Source organism: Mesoplodon densirostris, chromosome 3 (genome assembly GCF_025265405.1).
Source record: "Mesoplodon densirostris isolate mMesDen1 chromosome 3, mMesDen1 primary haplotype, whole genome shotgun sequence".
Classification (NCBI taxonomy): domain Eukaryota; kingdom Metazoa; phylum Chordata; class Mammalia; order Artiodactyla; family Ziphiidae; genus Mesoplodon; species Mesoplodon densirostris.
The window spans coordinates 155,002,549-155,029,338 of NC_082663.1; the positions used below are offsets into that span (position 1 = coordinate 155,002,549).

Here is a 26,790-nt window from a genome sequence, read left to right on the forward strand (position 1 = left end):
AACGGGCTTCCAAACGAGAGGGTAAGGATGATTATTTTTTAAGCAGTTCTGGGATAACTGGACAAAAATATGGGAAAAAATAAGTCATATTTTGCACCACCCCCTGCAAAATAAAATGGACATGCATTGGGAATTAAAATTTAAAAATCAAATCCTAGGAAACCAGCAGAAGATAAAAAGACTGTTACTGAGTTAGTGGAGAAGAGTCAAGTTTTTCTCCTTTGAAGCAGCCGCCCTCCAACAAAATAAAACAAAACAAAACCACACAATCCCAACAAGGAAAGATTGACAAAATCAGCCATGTAAGAAAACGTGGTGCAACCTGAAAAGTAACGAAACCATGATGTAAGAAGAGCCGCATACTGGGGAAAATAATGACAGACAGAGGTGAAGGAGCCTGACGTATGAGCTGGGCATTCTAAGTTCTGGCAGAAGCTAGGATTTGCTCACACCCAGTGTAGCTGAGAGGCAGGCTTCCCCAGAGGAAGTGGGGAAGCCTGGGGCGTTCGCGAAACCCTGTGAGGTCCTGCTGGCTTGGACGCAGCCTCAGTCTCGGACTGTGGCCCCAGGCAAGGTTCACTGGTTCACTCAACCCTCCCACCCCCACAACTCCCGCCTGGGCCAGGACCACCCAGGCTCACGGCGCAGGGACAGGCTTCTTCGCCCCCGCGGGCTGCTGGACCGGCTGTGGACCGCCCTCTTCCTTGCGTGTTTCATCAGGTTTGAAACCGGGGTTTCCCCATTCATAAACGGAGGATATCGGCTACTTCAGACTATTTCTGCGCAGCTACTGTGTTCCAAGCACATAGTGTTGGGGCTACAGCAGCGGTGGGTACAAACTCCTGGCCCCAATGGAGCTTTTATCCTAAAATGTGGGGGGAGGGGGGAGGTTAGGGGCAGGAAGACAGAATAGACAAATAAACGCTCAAGATAATTTAAAGTCAAATATTATAAGGAAAACAGGGCTGGATTGTGCAAGGGTGTTTTGTGGGGGTGGGGAGGAGGTATGGAGGGTTGGAGGGTAAGATGCCCTGGAATGAGACTGGCCCTAAAAGGAAGCTAAAGTCAGGGAAAAAGAGACCGAGTCTTTTTTCTTGGGCTGTTTCTAGTCCAAGTCCCTGAAGCCTGAGGAGGGGGCGGGAGGCTTCTCTGCCCCTTCCCTGCAGAGCAAGGGGGCCTTGGAGGGTCGTGAACTCAGCCCTGGCCTGGGCTTGGGGTCACCATCTCCTCTCACCTCCTTCCTAACTCTTACCCTTCCTCCTTAGGGCGGTTGTGCAACCCCTGTCTCCCCTCCATTCTGAAAGGACAGCGACCAATTTAGGGCAGCAGAGCAGGGCTGAGTCCCTCGCAGCAGAATTTAATTGCCCAGTGTGTTAAGTACGGGCTTAGGGGAGCAGCAGGGCTGGAGTAGAAAAAAGGGGACTTCTCTTTTAAACGTCATTTGATGTTTCAGAAAGAGCATCAAGGAGCCACCGCGGGAAAGCCTAACTGTTGGACCTTACATGCATTGTGTTGTTCGGTATTGTCTTTACTTTGAATGAGGGTGGGAGGGCGCGGACCGGGGGAGGCAGTTATTTCTGGTCTAGGGCTTCTGAACGCGGAGCCGCCGCGCGCACCCCTGCTGGCCAGCGAGTGGGTCGCTCCGATTCCTTCCATCAGACGTGCAGAGTCGGGGCCGGGCCGGCGGCCTCGGGCTCCAGCCCCGGCGCAGCCCCGCAAAGGTCGGAGGTGCGGTTTCCAGCTGCCGCCCTGACCCTGCGGGCGACTCCACTCGTGCGCGGGAGGGGGAGGCTCGGCCACCCCTCCGCGGAGTCGCGAGTGGGCGAATCCGGAGCCTCGGAGCAACTGTCGCAGGTTCCGGTTCCGTTGACAGCGGCGCCGGAAACCAGGGCCCCGGCTGCGGGACCAGGTGAGAGCCGGCTGGCTTCCTTGCCGGGAGGTGCGGTCGGAGGGCGGAGCGCGGTGGGCGGCTGCTCGGCTACGCAGGCTCCCAGGCCCCGGGTCTTCTGTAAAGCCTCGGGACTAAGCCCCCTCACCAGTCCGCCCTTGGGTTTGTTTTCTCCTCAGACGTCGGCCAGGGCCGGGAGTTGGACCCCTGCATTCTCAGAGACCCTTCGGGGAGCCGCCCCTACCTGGGGAGTAGCTCGAACTCACACGTCCCATCCTATTGCGACCCTGCCGAGCCGGAGGTAACCCGTTGCGTGACGTGGGAGCCAGGCAGGGCATTCGACTAAGGTCTTTTGAAGGATGAGTAGGAGTTTGCCAGTAATTTGCTTGCTAATGCAGGTGAAACTCCCAGCAGGGGCTGTAGTCCAAGAAGACTGGTGGGCTTTTTCCTCCTTCCAGGTTTGGTTAATGACGGAAGAAAGATTTGAAACTTGAAATAAAGATGTGCAATGAAGAAAAGGAACAGGGTGATATGATAGACTCATAGGTACGGGGCGGGGCAGAGGGGGCAGCATTAGACACTGTGGCCTAGGAGAGCATCTCTGAAGAAATGCGTTTGGAACCCTAATAAGGACCCAGTCATAGGGAGATCTGAAAGAGTGTTCCAGGCAGAGGGAAAAAGCCCTGAGGTAGTAATAAAATGATGTTCAAGAAATAGAAAGAAAACTAGTGTGGTTGGAATATGGCCATTGAGGAAGAGAGTGGTAGGAGATGAAGTTGGAGAGGTGGTTGGGAGTTGACTCACCTAGAGCCTTGTGGACCCATGTCCCATACTTACTCTGAGTTTGTGGAAATCTATTGGGTTTTAAGCAGAGGAGTGGTGTGTAAGGTGAAGACTGGATAGAGATGGGGGGTGAAAAGATTAAGTGTTGGGTCGGTGGAGGCTGTCCAGTTCTGTGTCAGGCAAAGGGGACCTTTCTGTGATCTGTGCAAACTTCCCTTCTTCTCCCCAGGCCCCAGAAGGGGCCCTTTTGTGTTAGGATGCTGAAGACTGGGGACAAAACCCCTATGCATGCCTTGGTGGGGATTTCAGTATTTCACTCACGTCTCTCCCCAACCGTGACAAGTTTGAGCTCAGGGCCCCCTAGTTTGGAAATGGCTGTACCGCCTGTGGACCAGGCCCTGGGCTGGGCACTGACGGGACAGAGGATGAGATTGGACTCCAGCCCTGAGCAGCTCAGTCTGGTGCGGGGAGACAGACGTGTGAATAGGCAGTTTACTGTGCTGCAGTGCTGAGAACTCAGATGTGTGTGGTATCGGCGCCCTTGACAGAGGTTTGGTTTGTGAAGCAGAGGAGGAGGCAGGGAGATTTCATTGAGAGCTTCATGGGCTTCATGATTAAACAGCATCTTGTGTCCTCCGTGCAGAGAAGCGTGGAGGGCACTCTAGACACAGGAATAGCTTGTGCAAAGGAAGTGAATATACAATTGCAAAGGGCATGTTATGTCAAACCATGGCAGTGATGCATAAGGGGGTGACAGGATCTGATGTGTTGTATTGGGGTGATCACCCTGGTAGATAATTTCTGTCCATGTGAGACCTTGGGGAGGAGGGCTTAGGATAATGGAAATGAAATTCCCTGGATTAATCCTGAAGACAAACTCACACTCATCCATCCTTGTGCCTGGGGAAGATGACCGGCTGTGATTAAGGGAGAGTGGCTAACCCTGGACAGGCTGAATTGGCCTCTTGGGCTTTTTGGATGGAATACCTGCAAGCAGTTCTGTTTTCCCATCTCGTTTATTTTATAAAAAAATTTTTATTGAGATAATCACATTTATCAGTTCATTGTACATTTAACTGGCCCACACAGGCCCTTTTTCTCCTTTGCATTTATTTACATATTCCCTTTTATTCCCATTCTCCCCATTCCCTCCCCACACCACCCAACTGCAGCAAACCGCTCTGATGTGTTTGGTACATATCCTTTTATTTGCGTGTGTCCTTGGTTGTATGCATATATTTTTTAAAAACATAAGTGGTATTCAGCCTGGACTTCATTTTGTTTCTTTTTCCCTTCAGTACCATGTTTTGGGATCTTACTGATGTTGCTGTGGGTATATCCGGAACATGGTTTCTCAGTGCTACCCAGGTTTCCATAGATGCATCTCCCACATTTTACTTGACTTATCACTTCCCGTAGGCTCCTGGGTTGTCTCAAACTCCCTGCCACAACACAGCACTGGGATGAAAATTCTTGTACCCATCTCCTCCCTCAGCTTTTTAATACAATTTCAAGATGCTGACTTGGGCGTCCCTTTGATAATCCTGGTATTCGTTGATGTCTGACAGGGCCATACTGTTTGACCTTGGTGAGGTTGTAACCTTTCTTGAGCTGTGTTTATTTTCAGTAGATGGTGATTCTGGTTCCCACTCTTGGCAAACATTCTTTAGTACTGCCATCTTTCCTAGTTGATCATCTCACAGGCTCTGTGGTTACTTTCCCGTTTCTTGTCATCATTAATCATTGCTGTACCCTCATTCCAACCACAAATATTGGCTGCTTTCCTTTCCTGGTGAGATGGTGGCCTGTTAAGCTGGTCCAGAGAGGACTGTGCTTCAGAGAAGGGCTCTGGAGCCTGGAGCCAGACTTCCCAGCTTCGGGTCCAGGTCCTGTACTTCCCAGCTACGTAACCTTGAGCAATTTATTTAATCTGAGTTTCATTTTCTCATCCGTAAAGTAGGTCTAATAATTGTACCTACCTCATAGTGCTTTTGTAAGAATTAAGCGAATTAGTTAATGCATGCCAAGTCATTAGAACAGCGCCTGTCACATAATAAGCCCCTATGAAATAGTAGCTATTCATAGCAATAATTATTATTATATTATTTCCAACAGGTGTCCCTGTTATATTTTGCCTGTAATGGTTCATATTCCAGTTATAGGGTATTTCCTCAGGGGGCATGAAGAGGGGGGCATGTCTTCTAGACACCATGATTAACAAATTGTACTGTGATAGTGTCAACCATCTCAAGGCCCTGGGTACCATTTCTCCATTACTCATCCCCTGTCTGATAAGGACATAGTGGCTACAGGTTGGGCCAAGATGATGGGGCCAGGGCTAACAGTACTGGTGGGAATGGGAAGAGAGTCTGGTGAGACTGGGAGAATCCCGATGGTTACTTTGGACACAGAATTCTCTTTGTGATGTTACTCTGTACCCTTCTTTGAGAGAATGAACAACTGGCTAGATGTGAACGTTTGAGAGGTGCATTTGACAGAGCCCTCTCACTTCACATCCCGTAGATGGAAAGATGGGGAGCGAAATCAACTCTATCACCAACATTTTAAGGATCGTCCATGTGTTCAGTGTCAAAGGCTGCTCTGAAATGGAGGGGAGCAGTGGCCCAGTGTTGAAGGGACTTAGGAGTGGGACCTTAGTGGTAGGAAAGGTGGGACAAGAAAAGTCAACTTTCTTCAATGGTACCATGAGGAGGAAGAGTTTTACAACAAGAGATGTTCTCGTCTAGTGGGGGACGCAAGCCCTCAAACAGATCGTTACCCAGTGGTCAAAACTGAAATAGGAGGGTGCCAAGTGAGAGTGGAGGGAGCCAGGTGAGAGCAGGCTAGGGACAGCTGCAGAAGGAGATGACCTCTGAGCTGCCTTGGAAAGGATGGGCCAGCTTCTCAAGCAGTCGAGGAAGTGAGGGGTGATGGAGAGCATACCAAGGCACGGAGCTGTGAGGGAACAAGGGAATATGAGCTGCCTGTCTGTGGGCAAGCGGCAGGGAGGCTGAGGTAGGAGTGGTGGGCAAGGCCTCTCAGGCCGTTGTGGTCAGCATTTGTTCCATAGGCTGTGCTTTCAAGCATCAGCCATTCAAGGACTGCCTTCATGGCTTCTATCACTATAGTACACGGAAAACCAAGTCCACTAAGTGAAGAGGTGACCATAATGAATATATGAAAATACATGAAACGTTAGAATATGCGATGTATGTATGGATTTCTACTTAGATAGCAAGATAGCAAGATTGCCTGCTGAGAGCTCTGCAAGGCCTGCTCTCTTTTCCGATTAAAAAAGAGATGAGGGGGCTTCCCTGGTGGCACAGTGGTTGAGAGTCCGCCTACCGATGCAGGGGACATGGGTACGTGCCCCGGTCCGGGAAGATCCCACATGCCGCGGAGCGGCTGGGCCCGTGACCCATGGCCGCTGAGCCTGCGCGTCCGGAGCCTGTGCTCCGCAACGGGAGAGGCCACAACAGCTAGAGGCCCGTGTACCGCAAAAAAAAAAAAGAGATGAGAGGAATTTCCTGGTGGTCCAGTGGTTAAGACTCCGCGATTCTACTGCAGGGGTCAACGGGTTCGATCCCTGGTCGGGGAACTAAGATCCCCGCATGCTGCGGCGCAGCCAAAAAAAATTAAAAAAATAAAAAAGAGATGAACAAGGATTCTAATGAAAAGAGTTGAAAACAGTAATTTTCTCACCATGATTCAGAAGACCCGTCCTCACGCCTACCTGCACCTCCAGTGGGCACCCTGGCTGGGGGTGATGGAAGCTGTGTACAGATATGTTAAGCTGGGAATATCTAAGCATTGATATATGATATGGGAATGGTGAGGTGGAATCTGGGAGCCCTCCTCACTGTGCCCCTCTGGCCCAGGTGGGGCCTGACACAGTGGCTGCCATGGAGCAGTGTGCGAGTGTGGAGAGAGAGGTGGACAAGGTCCTGCAGAAGTTCCTGACCTATGGGCAGCACTGTGAGCAGAGCCTGGAGGAGCTGCTGCACTACGTGGGCCAGCTGCGGGCTGAGCTGGCCAGCGCAGGTGGGTGTCCCCCCGCTAGAGCCCCACACCTGCCTCCCTTGGGGCCTAGGAGACCCTAAGGCTGCTTGATAATAGGGTTCTGGAAGGACGATGGTTAGGGCATTGATACATGGATCGCTAGGCCTCTTCGAAGGGGAATAATGGAAGTCTCTGAGCTATTTCAAAAAGCCCAACAGAAATTATTAATTTACCTGAGATTATTTTCATTTACGTTTTGTTTTCAATTTGCTTTTCTATTTTGAATCTTTAAGACACTTTAAGATAATTTCAAGTTTACAGAAAAGTCCTAAGAACAGTACAAAGAGCTCATATATACCCTTCACCAAGATTCACCAACTGCTAGTATGTTGCCATATTTGCTTTATCAGTTTTCTTGCATATTCTTACTTTTAAAACCATTAGAAAGTAAGCTGCAGATATCATACACCTAAGCCTTTGGTGTGTATGTCCTAAGATCAAGGGCATTCTCTTACGTAAGTACAGTATGATTATTAAAATCAAGAAGTTAGACATTAATATTATGACCTAATGAATATAGCTCATATTTCAATTTGCCACTATCCAATAATTTTCATAAAACATTTTAATTTTATTTTCCAGTCCAGGATCCGATCCAAGATCAAGCATTGCACTTAGTTTCTTGTGTCTAATCTTTAGTTTTTTAAATCTGGGACATTTCCTCCACCTGCCTTTGCCTTTCATGACATTGACATTTTAGAAACATTAAAGCCAGTGATTTTGAAAACGTCTCTCGATTTGGATTTGTTTGCTGTTTCCTCATTATTTTTTTGCATTTTGGGCAAGAGTACTTCAGAACTGATGTGTTTCTCAGTGCATCACATCAGGAGGTACAAGGTATCAGCTTGTTCCATTATGGGTGACGTTAACTTTGATCAAGATCTTTGGTTAAGATGGTGTCTGCCAGGTTCCTCCACCCTAAGGTTAATATTTCTTTCTTTAGAGTTAATCAATAAGTAATTTGTGGGGAGGTACTTTGAGACTATATAAATTTCCTGTGCTTTATCAGACTCTGCCCACTGGTTTCAGCATTCATTGATGATTCTTGCGTGAACCAATCATTACAAAGTTAGTTGCAAGACGGGTGATTTTTCCCAGTCTATCATTCCCTATACACTTATTAGTTGGCATTTAACTATAAGAAAGGCTTTCCCTTCCTTCTTCCTTCCTCCCTTCCTTCCTTCCTTCCAAGTTCATACTCATAAATTCATATATTATTCAATGGGTTATAATCCATTACTGTTATTATTTATTTTGATGATCAAATTGTCTTAGATTTGACCAGAGGTAACCCCTAGTTCCTATGTCCTTTTTTTTTTTGATTGAGCTATAATTCACATTAAAATTCACCCTTTTAAAGTATACACTTTAGTGGGTTTTTAGTATATTTCCAGAATTGTACAGTCTTTACCACTATCTAATTACAGCACATTTTCACCTCTCTAAAAAGAATCCCCCACCCATTAATAATCACTCCATTTCTCCTTCTCCCTCAGCCCCTGGCAACCACTAATCTACTTTCTCTCTATGGACTTACCTATTCTGGACAGTTCATATAAATGGAATCATATAATATGTGGCCTTTTATATTCTTTCACTTAGCTTGTTTTCAAGGTTCATCCCTATGTACCATGTACTTCATTCTTTTTTTATGTGCTGGGTCATATGGTAACTCTCTGTTCAACTTTCTGAAGAAAATGTTGGCACACTGTTTTGTGTGCACACTGTTTGGCACCTGTTTTCCAAAGTAGCTGCAACATTTTATATTCCCACCAGCAACGTGTGAGGGTTCCAATTTCCCCACATCCTCACCAACACTTATTATTACCTGTCTTTTTGGTTATAGACATCCTAGTAGGAGTAGGCCCAGCCACCACCTCCTGTTTGTATTTGTCAGGACTCATTCAGTTACAGGTGACAGAAACCTAGTTCAGACTAGCTTAAACAAACAAAGGGGGTATGGTTGCTGGATTTATAGATTCGGGTAACTGAAAGGTCCAGCCCAGTTGGATCTAAGTGCTCATGTGATACCTTCAGTCTACACTGGCTTCATCCTCAGAGCAGTGCTCCCCTGAGGTGGTCATGGTGCTCCAGCAACTCCAGTTCACTTTTGTTTGTTTAGCAGCCTGGCAGAATGCTGCTCTCTTCCAGGGCTTCTGGTCTCGGAGCTTGAGACACTCCCTGGCCCTCTCGGGTCACGTTCCCTTCCCTGGGTCGTGTTTTCTCCCCTGAATCGAGGGGCTGCCATCTAAAGAAGGGGCGTAGATGCTGGGCTGGAGGAAGGGACCCGTGCCCTGTCTGCCCTTCTCTATTCCAAGCCCCACGTGCTCTTGGTAGTTCGTGTGGCTCATCCAGCCATGGGGGGGTGGAAACCACTGTAAACCTGGCATCCTGAGCCAGAAATGTCCTTGTGCTTCCCTGGAGGACCCTGGCCTGCCTGGTGTCCTCTGGGTTAGTTAGAGGCATTAACATGGGGACAATACTTTATGGTTCAAAGCCTTCCCACAGGGTATCTCCCTCAAGATAATAAGGAGCCATCTGGTGTGGTGGTGAGGAGCCTGGGCTTCAGATCACTGCTGTGACATCTGGCAAGTTAACTGCCTCGGCTTCCTCAGCTGTAGTACAAGATACTAACAGTGCCCACTGCAGAGAATGGTGGTGAGGATTAAATGAGCTAAAACCAAGCACTTGCCCACAGTAAGTGCCAAATCATCTTCATTTCACAGCAACCTACAAGGCCAGTGCTATCACCCCCATTTTGCAGATGAGGAAATGAAGACTCTGAGAGATGAACCGGCTTGTCCCACTTGACCAGTTGCAAGTCATGTAGTTAAAAAGTGGCAGGACCTGTAGTAGAAGCTTTCACTTTGGAGTTCAGGGCTGCTTCCCGGCCTCCACGCTGGCATTTAGAATAAGGAGGCAGGGACAAGGTCTGCTCCTCTGTGTCCTGACTCATTGCCAGTGTTTCTCTGCAGCCCTCCAGGGGACCCCTCTCTCAGCCACCCTCTCCCTGGTGATGTCTCAGTGCTGCCGGAAGATAAAAGACACCGTGCAGAAACTGGCTTCAGACCACAAGGACATTCACAGCAGTGTCTCCCGAGTGGGCAAAGCCATTGACAGGGTGAGCACGTGGGTGGCCCCGGACGGGGGGCAGGAACACCTGCTGCTAGTGTGTAGCAGGGCTTCTCAGGAAGCCAGTGTGAGAAGTGAGACCCTGAGTCACAGGGCCCTGTCTCTCCTCGTCAGAACTTTGACTCTGAGATTTGCGGTGTAGTCTCCGACGCAGTATGGGACTCTCGGGAGAAGCAGCAGCAGATCCTGCAGATGGCCATCTTGGAGCACCTGTACCAGCAGGGCATGCTCAGTGTTGCTGAGGAGCTGTGCCAGGTAACGAGCCCGCTGGGAAGGCACTGGTACCTGCCTGTTCTGCTTTCTACTTGGTAGTTTCCTTTATATTAGGACCCCGTTATTATTTTTTTCTTGTATCCAGACAGGTCAGTTTATTTACATGACTCAAATATGTATGTCATCAGCTCTGATTGTCTGATAGGGATACCTGTTCCCAGAGACCTGTTTCCAGTGGACAGTTGGCCTGCCAGGGCATCCTCCCCTCTGGACTGCACATGGGAAGTCCAACATTTCCTCCAAGATCGCCCCTTAATTTTGCTTCCATTGTAGACCAGCTCCTTTCTGTTGATGCATTCTTTCCTTAAACGGGTTAATAGCTATTAAAAAAATTGTATTTAATTTATTAAAACTAAAAAAACCCAAAAACAGTTCACCCATTTCTCCCACACCCTACTCTGCACCTCTGGTAACCACCAATCTGTTCTCTGTATTTATGAGCTTGGTTTTCTTAAAAAAAACTTTTTTAGATTCCACATATGAGTTCATATGGTATTTGTTTTTCTCTGTCTGACATATTTCATTTAGCATAATGGTCCATCCATGTTATCACAAATGACAGGATTCTCCTACTTTTTTAATGGCTGAATAATATTTCATTTTACACACACACACACACACAATCTTCTTTATCCATTCATCCATTGATGGACACTTACGTTGTTTCCTTATCTTGGCTATTGTAAATAATGCTGCGATGAATATGGGAGTGCAGATATCTTTTTAAGTTAGTGTTTTCATTTTCTTTGGATAAGTACCCAGAAGTGGAATTGCTGGATCATATGGTAGCTCTATTTTTAATCTTTTGAGGAACTTCCATACTGTTATCCATAGTGGCTGCACCAATCTACATTCCCACCAAAGGTGCACGAGGGTTCCTTTTTCTCCACATCCTTGCCAACACTTGTTATTTCTTATCTTTTTGATAATAACCATTCTAACAAGTGCAAGGTGATGGCTCACTGTGGTATTGATTTGCATTGCCCTGCCCTGATGATTGAGGTAGAGAATCTTTTCATGTGCCTGTTGGCCATTTTGATGTCTCCTTTGGAAAAATGTCTATTCAGATCTTCTCTCCATTTTTTAAGTTTTTTTTTTTTTTGCTATTGAGTTATATGAGTTTTTATATATTTTGGATATTAGCCCCTTATCAGATACTCGATTTGCAAATATTTTCTCCCGTTTGGTAGGTTGCCTTTTCATTTTGTTGATGGTTTCCTTTGCTGTGCAGAAGCTTTTAATTTAGTTTGATGTAGTCCTGCTTTTTATTTTTTGCTTTTGTTGCTTCTTTAAATAAATTTTAGAAATCAGTGCCCCTGATACAAAAAGAGAGTAGCTATAAAAATATATACAATGGGGGGCCTCCCTGGTGGCGCAGTGGTTAAGAGTCCGCCTGCCGATGCAGGGGATACGGGTTCGTGCCCCGGTCTGGGAGGATCCCATATGCCGCGGAGCGGCTGGGCCCGTGAGCCATGGCCGCTGGGCCTGCGCATCCGGAGCCTGTGCTCCGCAACGGGAGAGGCCACAACAGTGAGAGGCCCACATACCGCAAAAAGAAAAAAAAAATATATATATATACAATGGGGGCTTCCCTGGTGGCGCAGTGGTTAAGAATCCACCTGCCAATGCAGGGGACACGGGTTCAAGCCCTGGTCCGGGATGATCCTACAGGCTGCGGAGCAACTAAGCCTGTGCGCCACAACTACTGAGCCTGTGCTCTAGAGTCCGCGAGGCACAACTACTGAGCCCACATACCACAACTACTGAAGCCCGCGCACCTAGAGCCTGTGCTCCACAACGAGAAGCTGCAATGAGAAACCCGTGCACCACAACCAAGAGTAGCCCCTGCTCGCCTCAAGTAGAGAAAAGCCTGTGCACAACAACAAAGACCCAACGCAGCCACAAATAAAATAAATAAAATAAAAATTAAAATATAAAAAAAAATATATACAATGAAAAGTGAAGTTATTAATTTCTAGGTAGAGTTGTTTGCCAGCCAGAGGTCTGAGTGCCTGGTAATCCCTTTCTTAAAAAGGAAGATTGGGCTTCCCTGGTGGCGCAGTGGTTGAGAGTCCGCCTGCCGATGCAGGGGACACGGGTTCGCGCCCTGGTCCGGGAAGATCCCACATGCCGCGGAGTGGCTGGGCCCGTGAGCCATGGCCGCTGAGCCTGTGCATCCGGAGCCTGTACTCCGCAACGGGAGAGGCCACAACAGTGAGAGGCCCGCGTACCGCAAAAAAAAAAAAAAAGGAAGATTAGTAAAATGACGAAGTAGCACTTGTTAGGTGTTAAAGACACACTAGAAGTGAAAGTAAAGGATACTTTCCCTTAATGTAATTAGGGAAATTGAAAAGGAATAATTTTCTCTCCATGCTACTCAGTATGGGTCTCCAGTACCCCAGCAGGTGGGGTGGGGTTTGCAGTCTGCTCTCTGGGAGGCCAGCATGTAGCACTCAGCCTCCCAGAACTGAACTGGGAATAAGAGGGGTCCAGGTGGCTGGCAAGAGACCATGGCTCCTCATGTAAAACCTGGCCCTCTCTAGCTTGTCTTTGGTGGATGAGGTTTTATTAGGTGTAGAGCAGAGAATTTTGGAAACACTGTCCTCCAGTGGTCAATTGTTCTCTCTCCCTCTAGGAATCAACACTTAATGTGGATTTGGATTTCAAGCAGCCTTTCCTGGAGTTGAATCGAATCCTGGAAGCTCTGCATGAACAAGACCTGGGGCCAGCATTGGAGTACGTTGGCCCTTGGGTGGGCCCGCGGGGGACAGGGCTTGTCTGTGTTCTTCGCCTCACTCAGCGTACTTGACACGTCTCCAGGTCTGTCTCACGGGCCTCACATAGGCTCTTGGAGGCTCTGCCAGGGCCCCTTCTCTCGCCCCACCAGCTCCACACTCAGCTGGCCCCTTTCTTCCCAGATGGGCCGTCTCCCACAGGCAGCGCCTGCTCGAGCTCAACAGCTCCCTGGAGTTCAAGCTGCACCGACTGCACTTCATCCGCCTCCTGGCAGGTGGCCCTGAGAAGCAGCTGGAGGCCCTCAGCTACGCCCGGCACTTCCAGCCCTTTGCTCGGCTTCACCAGCGGGGTACGTGCCCTGAGTGCCAGGGTGGGCACTGCTGGGCTCTGGCGGACATCAGCACGTCTGGGATTGCCCGTCCCTGCCGCACGTGGGGCTGCGTGTTACTGGAACCCCTCCCCCACTGTCGCCCAGGTGAACTCCACACTCAAGGCCCTTCCTCACCGCCTCTGCCATACCCTCCTAGCTTCATCTCACACCACCTCTGGTCCCCAGCCACGTGCCACACCCCGACCCAGAGCTCACCAGGCCTGCCCACGCCACGCGTGCCCTCATGCTGCTCTAGCCTCACAGTAGGAATTCCAAACCTCAGTTGTTTGAGCTTCACCTTCCAGATGTTCACAATTAGGAACCACCCAACTACTAGTCACTTTTTTCTTTAGCTCCACTCACATTTATTACTTCACATTTTATTTAGAGATAAACAACATGAAAACCCAGCAAAGTTATGAAATCTTAGCTAGATACCGCCGCCTCCTGAAAGCTTTTTAAAAAGGGAGATTAGGGAATTCCCTTGGAGTCCAGTGGTTAGGACTTCACACTTTCATTGCATGGGGCATGGGTTTGATCCCTGGTCAGGGAACTAAGATCCCTCATGCCGCAAGGCGTGGCCAAAAAAAAAAAAAAAAAGGCTGGCGGGGGCGTGGGGGGGGATCAGCTAGTGTTGGAGAATAGAGACATGAGCGCTGGCCTGAGCTCGCTCCTTGATGCAGCTGAAAGGATGGGAAGGAAACTGAAACCCTTCTCTACCTCATGCTGTGGGGTCATGATTGCCACAGAAGCAGGCCTGAGACCCCACTTCCTCACTGGATTTTGGGGAAAACTGGTTTTGCCAGAGGGCATTTTAACCCCCATTTGGTCAGGTCTCAGGCGTGGGAGCCATGGGGCTCATACTGCCTCTGCAGCCCTGCCACAGCAGGGCTGGACGTGGAGACCTGGGAAAAGGCTGCCTCCTTGTACCCTGAGTCCCCCTTGCTTTGTAGAGATCCAGGTGATGATGGGCAGCCTGGTATACCTGCGGCTGGGCTTGGAGAAGTCCCCCTACTGCCACCTCCTGGACAACAGCCATTGGGCCGAGATCTGTGAGACCTTTACGCGCGATGCTTGTTCCCTGTTGGGCCTTTCTGTGGAGTCGCCCCTCAGCGTCAGGTACAGCCAGCCCTGTGGGGGCAGCACAAGTGGGAGGGTTGAGGGAAACCCAATTTGCCGAGGCCCTGCCACGTCCAGGGATGGTGCTTGGTGCCTTCACAGACCTACTAAACTGGCTGTCTTAGTCATTCTTCCAGATAGGAATTACCTTTCTTTCTACAGTTGGAGAAACAGATTTAGAAAGAGTTGTGGCCTGAGATCACCACAAGGTCAATGGCAGGGTCAAGGTTCCCATTTTGTAAGGTCTCTCGAGTGAGGTCTGTGTCTCCTGCACTTCACCCCTGGGTCATCACAGGACCCTCTGACAGCCTGGCCTTCTTGCCACCTCATCCCTCAAACACGACTTCCCTTCAGGGAGACTTGAGTGGCTGAGTCACGTGCTGAGAGCTTTCACTCAGAAGACTCCTTTATAGTTAATATTCTTCTCATGGCTTCACAACAAACCAAGGAGTTAGAGGTACTGTTATCCTCATTTTACATGAGAAAACAGGCTCCTAGGGCCTCACAGGGAATAAAGGTCACCTGGACCTGACCCCGCCACCGCCACCGCACCACAGTGGTGTATTTTATTTAGGCTGGCTGTGGAATCTCACGCCTTGCCCCATTGTGATAGGCTCCACCCTCCAATTCATTACCACAGACTCTGGTTATAGAACAGTCTCTCCCAGTGGGAACACCGGTGCCTTAGGACGGTTCTGTTGTGCACAACTGCCCTGCGTGTTGTAGGCGTTTGGTACCCAAGGCTCCAGCCAGTCGGCTCCCCACCCCCTGCCCAATCCTTGTGAGAACTGAATCTGCTTTTTCCCATATCTAAGTGCCCTGGTTGATTGCAGTTACAGAGGTGCACTGTGACAACGGAATGGGGTAGACAGGCAGGATGGGGCCCTTCCAAACATCACTGTCCCTGTCACACCAAGGACTTAGCAGTGCTTGGGATGAACAGATTATCTGTCCCCTGGATGTTCCTTTTGTGTTTATTATAGGTTCTCAAATTTGGGGGTGCATTAGAATGACTCTTTTAGAGTTGGACGCATGACTACATATGTTGCTTTATGCATGACCTAAGAGATTTTTAAGGACCGGTTTGATCAAGTGCCACTTTGAAACCTTGTCCCAAGTCACATTCCAACAACGTGCTGGCCTTTCTGTCTGTCTGCTGGGTTCTCGGTCAGGGTCACTCCAGCCCCTGCTCTTTGTTCTGCAGCTTTGCCTCTGGCTGTGTGGCGCTGCCAGTGCTGATGAACATTAAAGCTGTGATCGAGCAGAGGCAGTGCACTGGGGTCTGGAGTCACAAGGATGAGTTACCGGTGAGGCCTGGCAGGGGGAGGTACAGCAGGAGGCGCTGGGGAGGACAGCCGCCATGGGAAGTGGGACTCACCCCTCTGCTGGCCTCCCCAGATTGAGATCGAACTGGGTATGAAGTGCTGGTACCACTCAGTGTTCGCGTGCCCCATCCTCCGCCAGCAGACGTCGGATTCCAACCCTCCCATCAAGCTCATTTGTGGCCATGTCATCTCCCGAGATGCACTCAACAAGCTCATTAACGGAGGAAAGTAAGTTCCATGTTCTCTGCTCCACCTTGGCTTGATCCTTCTGCTGGCTGCCCCCTGAGACGTTCTTGGTTCTCCTCCCTTTGTAGGCTGAAGTGTCCCTACTGTCCCATGGAGCAGAACCCAGCAGATGGGAAACGCATCATATTCTGATTCCTGCCTGGGAGGAACTTTGCTGAAAGAGGTTTTTCACCCGTGAGCCTTGGTCTGTCTCCGTGGGGGTGATTGGCTTCTGTGGACTGTGGTTCATTTCAGAGCAACTGGCTGAGCAGTGCCACCACAGGCAGGGGCTGGAGTGGCCCTGTGGCAGAGGCCAAGGTGGGAGATGAAGCAGCCTACATCCGGCAGCTGGCTCCTTGGCTCTAAGGGCAGGGAGACTCTGGCCTCTGTACTCCTGCTCGGTCTCCCCTTCATTATATTTGCTGTTGACTTAGTAGCAACTGACAGAGAAGCAAAGGACTTGGCAGGCACAGCAGATGTCTTCCATCCTGCCCTCAGCCGGGTCTCTTACTGCCACACCAAGGCTTGTGTCCACTCCTCCCACTGTACAGCCTCATAACTGTATGCATCAATTTCCCACTGTAAATAGTCTGGGATAGAACCGAATGCCGTTGTTTTATAACTTTGAGCAAATATATTCACAGGCCTTCTCCTTACTTTGCCCACCTTTAGCTTCACTGGCAAAGAATTACCATGTGCCCACTGCGCACAGGTACTGGGCATGGCCTAACCATTGCTGCTGGTTGGGAGCGTGGCAGCCACAGAGCCCAGTCGAAAGAACCCAACCTGCATCTGATTGGGAGAAAAAGCTAGGAGATGGCAGACCCTGGGCAAGGTGCTTTTACATATACACATATAAAATCGTATTACCTCCTTATTAGAAATGAGTGTGAAGGGATGTAGGAAGATGAAATGACTTGCCCAAAAAGGCTCACAGCGTATCAAGAAGAGAGCTTGGAGTTTAAACCAGATCCAACCCTCAAGCCCAAGGTCCTTCCAGTTTATTCCGGGGTGCCTGAAGCTTGGCTGCTGTGTGTACTGAGTCCTATGCTGGGCCTTTGAAAACAGGAGGGCACCATAAGTCTAAAATGTTTGACGGGATTAGGTTATGGGGCCATTATGCCAAGCAGGAGAGATGGCCTGGGGTTCTGCAATTAACTTCATATACTTATTTAAAATTTACTGTGTGGGTGGGTACATTGCTTCTGTCAGCTTCCCAGTGGCATTTAAGGCTCTTGGGGAAAAAAAAAAAAGAGGAATGGGGGTGTCCCCGACATAGGAGCTACAGGCTTAGATGAAGTGGGGCCTGGGCTCAGCTGGCTCGCCCTGCAGCTCCCAGCTACTCTGGGAGCGGGAGTGGGAAGCTCAGGGTGGGCAGTAGGGTCTGTTCTCAGCTTGAGTCTAGCACTGGCTCTGGTGGCCAAGCATTAGCACTGAACATTCTTGAAGTCCTCGGGTCCTCTGAGGAGAAAGGCTGCTTCTGCTCTTTCCTCCCCACCAACTCCTCAGCCCCACCGGGAGCTGCTGCTTAAATAAACACCCACAGACTCAGCACATTTCAGTTTTAGCATTTACTTCTCCCACATCATCTTCATTGAAGCTCAACAGAAAATAGCGCTGATGGAGAAGATGCCGGCTTTGCTGCCGTGAAGTAGCTGTTGGAGCCACCTGGGAAGAACATGTGCCTCAGGGTACCACAGAGATGCTGTGAATGGGGGCAGCAGGAGGGCAGCCAGCTGGTGCGCCGCCAATCCAACAGCTTCTGGAGCAGGTGCCCAGGTTGCCGCCTAAGTCCTTCACATGGGCGGGGGCAGGGCCTGTACCTCCTCCAGGCACTCGTCATAGGCCTCCTGGTATTCCTCATGGGGCTTGACCATTATCACACAGGTGGGGCGCTTAGAGCCGGCGGCTGCACCCAGGTCCTGCAGAGAAGGAAATAGAAGCGCTGTTTGGAAAGAAGGCCGCACAACCTGTATACCAGGGAGTCACAAACTGGTGATCCGCCAGCCTAATCCAGCCCACAGAGTAGTGCTAGTGTCAATGTTAAGACATGCGCTAGTCAGTCAATGTTAACATTTTGCCACCATTTAAACTCAGCAAACTTTCGAGTTGTGGTCCAGCAACACTGGGCCTACAGTTCCACATGGCAACTGTGAAAGGGCTCCAGCCCAGCAGGGGCTGTCCCCTTGGGCAGTGCCTATGCTTTCCAGGTCCCTGCCATCCCCCACTCCCTGGACCCCAGACCTGGCCTTGGCTGTGTAAGGGTAAGGACAGCTTCAGGTCCCTAGAACATCCCCTCTGAAACTGCACCCACCTAATAGGACTTACATATCCAAGTTCACCTTCTGTTTCACTCCCATAGTCCATGGAGAAGGGGATTCCCATTTTACAAGAAAGAAATGCAAGTGCAGAGAGGTAACTTATCTGCAGTCCCTCGTCTAGGAAGCGGCGGAGCCAAGAATCCATCCCGGTCTGTCTGAACTCCAAAGCTCACACTCCTTCCCACTATGGCCTGCTGCCCAATACCTGATCCCAGACACCCTCCCTCCTGTGCTGACCAAGATCGGGCACACGTGCTCCTTACCGTCTTAGAGGGGATATAGACGTACGGCAAATTCCGGTCTTCACACATAACGGGGAGATGGCAGTATACCTCAATGGGTAATGTGTCTCCTGCCAAAACCATGATCCTGAAATAAGAGAAACCACTGTCATTTCCAGCTTGCTTGTTCCCTCTTTCAGTCATAAGTGTTGCCTCTGAGCTGGGCCTTGGGGGTACAGAGATGGGTAAGCTGCCCCATGACCTCAAAGAGTCCAATTATTAATGTGTGTCTCCCAACCTTTAGAAATTCATGCAGGTTTGTTTGGTGAGTGCATTCCTCTGGGGAGGTAATCTCTATTGCGTGGCAACAAGTAAATGCCACCAAGTGTGACAAAGCATATCGTGCTGGGACAGATGAGGTATGAGAGAGATGCCAAGGAGTAAGAGCTCACCCCTCCTTGGAAGATCAAAAAATGAATCAGGAAGTGACACTTGAGAGGAAAGCTGAATGATGAACATGTCAGGCAGCCCGTGGAGGGGCTGGAGGCAGGGAAAGCATTTAAGGTCGAGAGAATCAGAAGGATACCAGATACACAGGGGCTGGCTATTGCTGGGGAGCCAGGGATGGCTTTGGAGTCCAGGATGGGGATGGGGCAGACAAGACGGCTAGAAAAACTAGTCACATTTAAGGGCCTTGAGTGCTTCCAGGATCATTCCCAAGAGTGACAGGGAACCAATGAAAGCTTGCCAGAGAATCTCCAGCTAGGGCTCTTAGCTGGCAAAGTGTTGGCGTCCTGGGACAAGGGCCTCAGCAGCCCTGATGACACAGAGGGAAGAGTCTGTTCCCTAGGGGAGTGAGAGGAAAACACAAGAGCGAGCTCTTGGTTCAAAGCACTGCATCCACACTCCTAGTTTTCCGTTTGCCTCAAATACTCTCTTCCTCTGCAGGCTCCTCTTCCTTTGAGTAGCCTTTATTTTATTTTATTGGCTGTGCCGCACGGCTTGCGGGATCTTAGTTCCCCAACCAGGGATCGAACCCTGGGCCCCCTGCAGTGGAAGCACGGAGTCCTAACTGCTGGACTGCCAGGGAATTCCTCAGTAGCCTTTAAATGCTGGTGTTCTCACAGCCTGGTCCTTGGCTGCCCTGTCAGTACTTTCTCCCCAGGTGACCCCACCAAGGCTTCAAGCGCCAACTATGTGTTGACAACTCCCAAATCTATGCTCTCCAGCCTGACCCTCTCCCAAACTGCAAAGCCTTATAGCCACTTGCCTGTTTGACATTTCTGCTAGGGAGAGGGTTCATATGTCTAAAAGGCACCTCGGGCTTCCCTGGTGGCGCAGTGGTTGAGAGTCCGCCTGCCGATGCAGGGGACGCGGGTTTGTGCCCCAGTCCGGGAGGATCCCACGTACCGCGGAGCGGCTGGGCCCGTGAGCCATGGCTGCTGAGCCTGCGCGTCCGGAGCCTGTGCTCCGCAACGGGAGAGGCCACAACAGTGAGAGGCCCACGTACCGCAAAAAAAAATAAAAAAATAAAAAAAAAAGGCACCTCAAAAACTTGTCTAAAACCAAACTCATGATCTTCCCATACAAACCCGGCTCCCTCCACTACTCACTATTTCAGCGAGTGTGCCCCCTGTCCATTCGCCTGGAACCCACACCTCTTCACTCCATAGCGGAAAGTCCTCTCATCCGTCCACTGTAATTCTTTCCATCTCGCCATCACTAACCCAATCAAAAATTGCCCCCGCCTCTTCTATGCCACAGTAGCCTCCTATCTCAACTTCCCCATCTATTCTTCCACCTCTGATCCTTTCCAAAGTTGCCAGAAAAATCTTCTTAAGGTGTAAACATAATTATGTCACTCCCTCCCTCAGTGGCCTCCAAAGCCCTGAGTACAAAAACTAAACTTACCATGGCTTACAAAAACCCCATGCGAAGGTAGCACTTCTGCCCACTACTACTCTCTCCTGCCCTGAAATCCACTTTCTTCTGGCAGAATGCCTCCCCTCCCCACCAGCCCACAAACTAATTCCTATATCTTCAGACCTCAGCTACCCCACCTAGGTCAGACTCCATAGAGCATCAAATCCCCCCCAGCATTATTTACCTCTGGAGCACCTACAATGTACCAGACACTTCTGAAAGTAAAGCAGTGAGAGGCTTTTTCCTGTTCTCAAAGAGCTTACTTTCTGGCCCTAGTGGGAGATACAGGGAATAAAAATGCAAGTAAGTTTCAGGTTCTGAAAAATGCCAGAAAGCAAAGATGTAGGATAATGAAGTCAATCTCACTGCACCCTGTACTTTTCCTTCATGGTTACCTATGACACTTGTAATTTTGTGTGTATTTGATTACTGTCGTTGTCTCGCCATAGTATAGTGCCTGAAAGAGTAGGCAGTCAGTAAATAGTCGCTGAATGAATGAAGCTGGGATCTACCCTAAGTGAGCAGGCTTATGCGATTCGCTTCCCCTGGAATTCACTTTCCCCATGGTGTCCCTTTGCGCTCGTGTAAGTGATGTATCAGCATCTGTACCGGAGGGAATTTACCTTCTGCACATGAGGGGGAGTCATAGCTCTTTTACCGACTACCTACTAAGTAGCAGGGATAACTTCGTCATCGTTTAGAATTGCAAAATCCGGCGGGAGGGGGTTCTTACCCTTTCTCGCCTTTGTTGATAAATTTCTGAACTTCCTTCACCCCGCGCCGAATCTGCTTCTGCTTCACGGCTGCAACGACAGAAGAATCAGTCGAGGGGACCTCCGCCCGCCACCCGCGTCCTGTCCCGGCTCACCCCGGCGTCCACCCGCTCTTTTTTTTTGTTTGTTTTTTTGGCGACGCCACGCGGCCTGCGTAACTTCCCCACCTAGGGGTCGAACCCATGCCCCCTCCAGTGGAAGCGCAGAGTCTTAACCATTGGATCACCAGGAAAGTCCCGCCGCACCTTTCTTGATGCATTTGTAGAGCTTCCGCGTGAGGCGGCGAGAAGCCAGAGGCTGCGCGATGGGGTTCAGATTCACCAGCAGCTCATGGTAAGTGCGCTCTCCGCAGCACGCGTCCGCCTGAGCCTCCGGTCCGTCTGGATCTGCCTTTATTTTGGTCATGGCAGCGAACGCGGCAACCGACCGCCCCAGGTGCTAATCCACGCGGCGGGCGCTTCAGGAATCACTTCCGGATCATGCCGCTCTGCGGGAAGCAGGCAGTACACCATAACCAATTAGGAACTCAGGTCTCCGACTCTGACCAATCCTTGACGCTCAGCTCCTTAAATATACAGCGCGGAGGGGCGGGGTCTCGGCCGTAGGGGCGGGGCCACTCCCATCACTGGGGCGGGGCGGGGCGGAGCGGATTAGGACCGGAGTCGGAGGGTTCAGGAGGCGAGGGCCGGAGCCCTGAGGGATTCGGGCCCTGGAGGAGGTGAGGAGGCACTGCGACCCAGACTTGCACTCTTCTGAGAGTTCGGCGTCACAGAATAGGCGGCGAGAGGAAGAGGAGGAGGAGGAGGCTGTACCTGTAGGGTCGTGACCACATTTAAGGCGACAGTATCCTTGCCTAAAGCTCGGGGTCTGCGACCGGATTGGAAGAATGGGAAGTCTGCTCGGTGTGATTCCAAACCTCCTTAGAATCTGATCCCTTAGGCAGTGCCTAGCCCGGTCAGGTCCCGGGTCCTGAACTGGTCCTGGCTGGTGTACCCTAGGTGCCAAGGTTAAGGTAAAGCCTCACACTGCTAACGATTCCTTCGTTCCAGCACGATTTTTCACACTCTGCTTTCTCTTTCCTGGCAAGGGATGGACCCACTCACTCACTGATTGTCTCGGTCTAGACCGCTGTTCCCCAGAGAGCCGGTGGCTCGTTCCCACCCTTACCCGCAGGAATCTGCTCAGATGTTTACCACAGGAGAGGTTCTCCTGACCAAAGTATCTAAAATTGCAGTTCCCGCCGACCTCCCAACGGCATCCCCTAACCCTCTGTTTTCCTTGTAGTTCCTACCGCCGCTGGCATCACGCCCACGCAAGGCATGGCGAGGCAGCTGGCGGGAGCTGAGAGGGAAGACAGCATGAACACTGGGGTTGAGACTTCGGGGTGTGGTGGGGGAGAGCTCTGAGTAGGCGCCCGGTTTGCAGTTAACTCTAGAGGACTAATGGACTGTAATGCTGGGGTGGCGAGCAGGCCTAGACTGGGGTGGTTCTTGTACCTCTGACTTACTTCATGTACCCTGTCTTGGAACACTGGATGAATATTAATTAGATCGTTACAAATTAGTTGCCTTTGATTATAGGATTGACAAAGGCAACTAATTTGTAAATTAGTCCCGTCATTTTTGTGGTGGCCAAACAGGCCAGAAAGTGGAACTTTAGAAGTCTGCATGTGGCCTTGCCAACGCAAGGCAGTTAAGCCAGCTGAAAACTGATCTTTTAACCCTGTAACCAAGTGCAGTCGTTACATAAAAAACAAGTAGCTTTTTAAAACTTAGTATTTTATTTTTTTTATTTTTTTTAATTTAATTTAATTTTTTTTTTTTTGCGGTACGCGGACCTCTCACTGTTGTGGCCTCTCCCTTAGTGGAGCACAGGCTCCGGACGCGCAGGCTCAGCGGCCATGGCTCACGGGCCCAGCCGCTCCGCGGCATGTGGGATCTTCCCAGACCGGGGCACGAACCCACGTACCCTGCATCGGCAGGCGGACTCTCAACCACTGCGCCACCAGGGAAGCCCAAAACTTAGTATTTTAATACGAAAAAGTAGGATGCAATCCATACTAACCTTAGACCCCAAATAATTTCACAAATAGAAAAATATATCAGTTGAACAATGAGAATAGTTATATAAGCAACAAAAAAATAATTTGAAAATAAGCAAAGTTTGTACGCACAATGTAACCAAAAATTGACCTTTTAAATGTTTGCACTCTGGAATTCCTTGAGAAAAGATAGTCCCTCCTGAGCTTTAGGACTGGTGGCTACTGTCAGCTTTGCCTTTACTGTCCACCACTTTGCTGTACCATTTCGCACCCCAAACCCTCCCCCACCTTCTCCCTCCCCCTACGTCCTGCAGTAGAAGTTCTGGCCCTCCCTGGGGAGCCCTCCCCAAGGGGCACATGAGGCTGTGAGAGCAGAACTCCTCCGAGCACACAGCTGGCAGGGCTCTGCAGGGTGGTTTTCGTTTCTTTTTCAATCTTAGTATTTTTTTTGTTTTATTGGAGTATAATTGCTTTACAATGTTGTGTTAGTTTCTGCTGTACGGTGTATACATATATCCCCTCCCTCTTGGACCTCCCTCCCAACCCCCTCATCCCACCCATCTAGGTCGTCACAGAGCACCGAGCTGAGCTCCCTGTGCGATACAGCAGGTTCCCACTAGCTATCTGTTTTACACACGGTAGTGTATATATGTCAATCCTAATCTCCCAATTCATCCCACCCTCCCGTCCCCCATTGTGTCCACATGTCCATTCTCTACACCTGTGTCTCTATTCCTTCCCTGGAAATAGGTTCATCTGTACCATTTTTCTAGAGTCCACATATATGCGTTAATATACGATATTTGTTTTTCTCTTTCTGACTTCCCTCTGTATGACAGACTCTAGGTACATCCACATATGACCCAATTTCGTTCTTTTTTATGGCTGAGTAATATTCCATTGTATATATTTACCACATCTTTATCCATTCATCTGTTATTGGACATTTAGATTGTTCCATGTCCTGTCTATTGTAAATAGTGCTGCAGTGAACTTTGGGGTACACGTGTCATTTTGAATTATGGTTTTCTCAGGGTGTATGTCCAGTAGTGGGATTGCTGGGTCATATGGTAGTTCTATTTTTAGTTTTTTAAGGAACCTCCATACTGTACTCCACAGTGGCTGTATCAATTTACATTCCTACCAACAGTGCAAGAGGGTGCAGGGTGGTTTTCTATTCCTCTTTTAGCCTTGTTGGTTGGGGTGACAATGTGTCAGTGTTGCAAAGGGGAAAGGTGCCCCCAGATGTGAGCACTAGGCATGATGAACTCCGCAAAGAATTGTCATCCCCAGGAAACCCAATTCAGGCAAATGTGCTTGACTGACCTCACCAAGGTCTCAGTTGTGAAGACCTCTCAGTTCTCAAATGGAAGGAGGAAGGAATTAACATTTATATGCCAAGCACATTACATGTGATATCTCATCCAGTGCTCACGAAGAATACCTTTATTATTCACAATTTTCTGAGGCTCATAAAGGTAACAGCTTCATGCAGCTCACACAGAGCTGAATTTGAATCCTGGTCCGCTAGTGTCCAAGCTCACGCTCTGCTCATCTCCTGTGATTCGGTATTCAACTTTAGCTCAAAGTTTATGAAATGTGGCTGGATAGTGAAAGTGTGGGAATCTTGGCTTGGCCAGGTCACAAATGTCAGTTTTTTGAGCCATAAGACAATGAAGTGCCAAGAAGTGTGCTCAGTAAACCACACTGTGTATTTCTAACACCAGGCTCAGAGATCTGTGCCACATCCAAGGTGGTTTGTGTGACTTCACTGATTTTGTGTGAATGGCCACTCCCGCTCACTTGAAGCAGGGTAGAATGGGTGAGAATGTAATGGCTAATGGGTAGTCAATCAGGGTTCTAAATGACAAATGACTTTGTGCAAGTCATTTAACCTCTCTGGGCTTCAGTGCCTCATCTATAAAATGAGAAAGTTAGAACTAGATGGACTAAGGTCCCTTCTTTTAGAAAACTGGGGTAGATTATTTTTTTTTAATTGAGATATAATTCCCGTATCATACAATTTGCCCGTGTAAAGTATACGATTCATTGGTTTTAGTGTATTCACCGAGTTGTGCAGCCATCACCACAGTCAATTTTAGGACATTTTCATCACTTCAAAGAGAGGCCCTGCACCCTTTAGCTATCACCCCTGACCCCCTCATCCTCCCTAGACCTACGTAACCACTAATCTCCTTTTTGTCTCTATAGATGTCCCTGTACTGGACATTTCACAGAAATGGAATCATATAGTATGTGGCCTCTTGTGTCTGACTCCTTTCGCTTAACATGTTTTCAAGGTTTGTCCATGTTGTAGCATGTGTCAGTGCTCCATTACTACATAACATTCCATTGTATGGGTATACTATATTTTATCCATTTATCAGTTGATGGACTAGAGAGGAGATGTGAGCCTGGTCAGAGAGGGCTGGGACCAGCCCACTTGACAGACCCCAGGCCCAGGGGGTACAGCAGAGCTTGGGCAGCAGCAATGTCACCTGCTTTCTCCATCCTATCACATCCCCATGTAATCAACAACTATGGGATAGGCACAGTGTCTGGAGGCAGCGGCCCTTCCGCAGTGACTCCCAGATCTCCACCTACATCTGAGACCCAGGTCTCCCCACAGTTCCAGCCACACCCACAGTGGCCAAGTTTATCCAGCACTTACTTTCTATGCATTTGATCCTCTCCACAACCTGATGAGGTGGGGATGCTTATCATCAACTCCAATTCCTCCTGGGTGTCTTTTCTCAGCTAGCCTGTCCTGACCTGCCCCTATACCTGTGTTTTCAGTTCAGTGAATGATTCCAGCAATTGGTGTGTTCATTTTCTATTGTTGTTGTAATATATGACCACTTAGTGCCTTAAAACAATATCCTTTTATTCTCTCACAGGTTTGCAGGTTAGAAGTCCAGGATGGCATAGCTGGGTTCCTTGATCAGTGCTTACAAAGGTAAAAATCAAAGTTTCCAACTGCTGTAATCTCATCTGGCACTTGGGATCCTCTTCCAAGCTCATTCCTGCTGTTGGCCTGTTTCAGTTCCTTGTGGTTGTAGGATTGGGATCCTAGCTTCCTATTGGCCAGGGATCCTTCTCAGCTTCTTACAGCTGCTCTTTGGTCCTTGTAGGTGGCCTCCTCCATCTTCAGGTGTTAGGTTCAAATCTGATTCCCCTTCAGCGAACAGCAGAGGAAGCTCCCCAGGCATACTGTCCATTCCGCTGTTTTCCCACAGTTGCCTGAATGATCTTCCAAAAGCATAAAACTAACCAGGTTAACCTGAACTTAAACTCCTGCTCCCCAGTAGCCTCAAGATCTAAACAAAACTCTGTGAAGTTCATTCATTCAAATGTTTTCTGAGCACTGACTCCCTGCCAGGTACCAGTTCTCTGGTACAGTCTCTGCCCTCCTGGAGCTTTCTGTGTTGTGAGACGGAGGGACCCCAACAACGAACATGGCTGCGGTAAGTGCTGAGAGTGGCCATTCTACTGGCCCTGCCACCAGGCTGTCTTCAGCACTGCCCTCCCCCTTCCTCACCTCCAGGCTTTCCCAGCACCCCTCCCCCCAGCCATTCCACAAATCTCAGTAGGAAGCAGCTTT

The 26,790-nt window shown here is 49.4% G+C and overlaps 2 protein-coding genes across 2 annotated transcripts; one reads left to right on the top strand and one right to left on the bottom strand.

The window, feature by feature from the left end:
- The first annotated feature begins 465 nt into the window (after window positions 1-465).
- On the top strand, window positions 466-17,459 carry RMND5B (required for meiotic nuclear division 5 homolog B). Its single transcript, XM_060094904.1, has 13 exons — window positions 466-828; window positions 1,266-1,519; window positions 1,660-1,909; window positions 2,068-2,189; window positions 6,550-6,712; window positions 9,706-9,851; window positions 9,977-10,117; window positions 12,771-12,871; window positions 13,054-13,220; window positions 14,195-14,360; window positions 15,565-15,667; window positions 15,759-15,913; window positions 16,000-17,459. The coding sequence occupies exons 2-13, from the start codon at window positions 1,445-1,447 to the stop codon at window positions 16,061-16,063; spliced, it is 1,653 nt and encodes a 550-aa protein (XP_059950887.1). The 5' UTR covers window positions 466-828; window positions 1,266-1,444; the 3' UTR covers window positions 16,064-17,459.
- A 7-nt stretch (window positions 17,460-17,466) lies between these two features.
- NHP2 (NHP2 ribonucleoprotein) lies at window positions 17,467-21,669 on the bottom strand. The gene is made up of 4 exons (XM_060094905.1): window positions 21,394-21,669; window positions 21,109-21,178; window positions 18,495-18,600; window positions 17,467-17,832 (listed from the first exon to the last, which is right to left on the bottom strand). The coding sequence occupies exons 1-4, from the start codon at window positions 21,551-21,553 to the stop codon at window positions 17,707-17,709; spliced, it is 462 nt and encodes a 153-aa protein (XP_059950888.1). The 5' UTR covers window positions 21,554-21,669; the 3' UTR covers window positions 17,467-17,706.
- Between the last annotated feature and the right edge of the window lie 5,121 nt (window positions 21,670-26,790).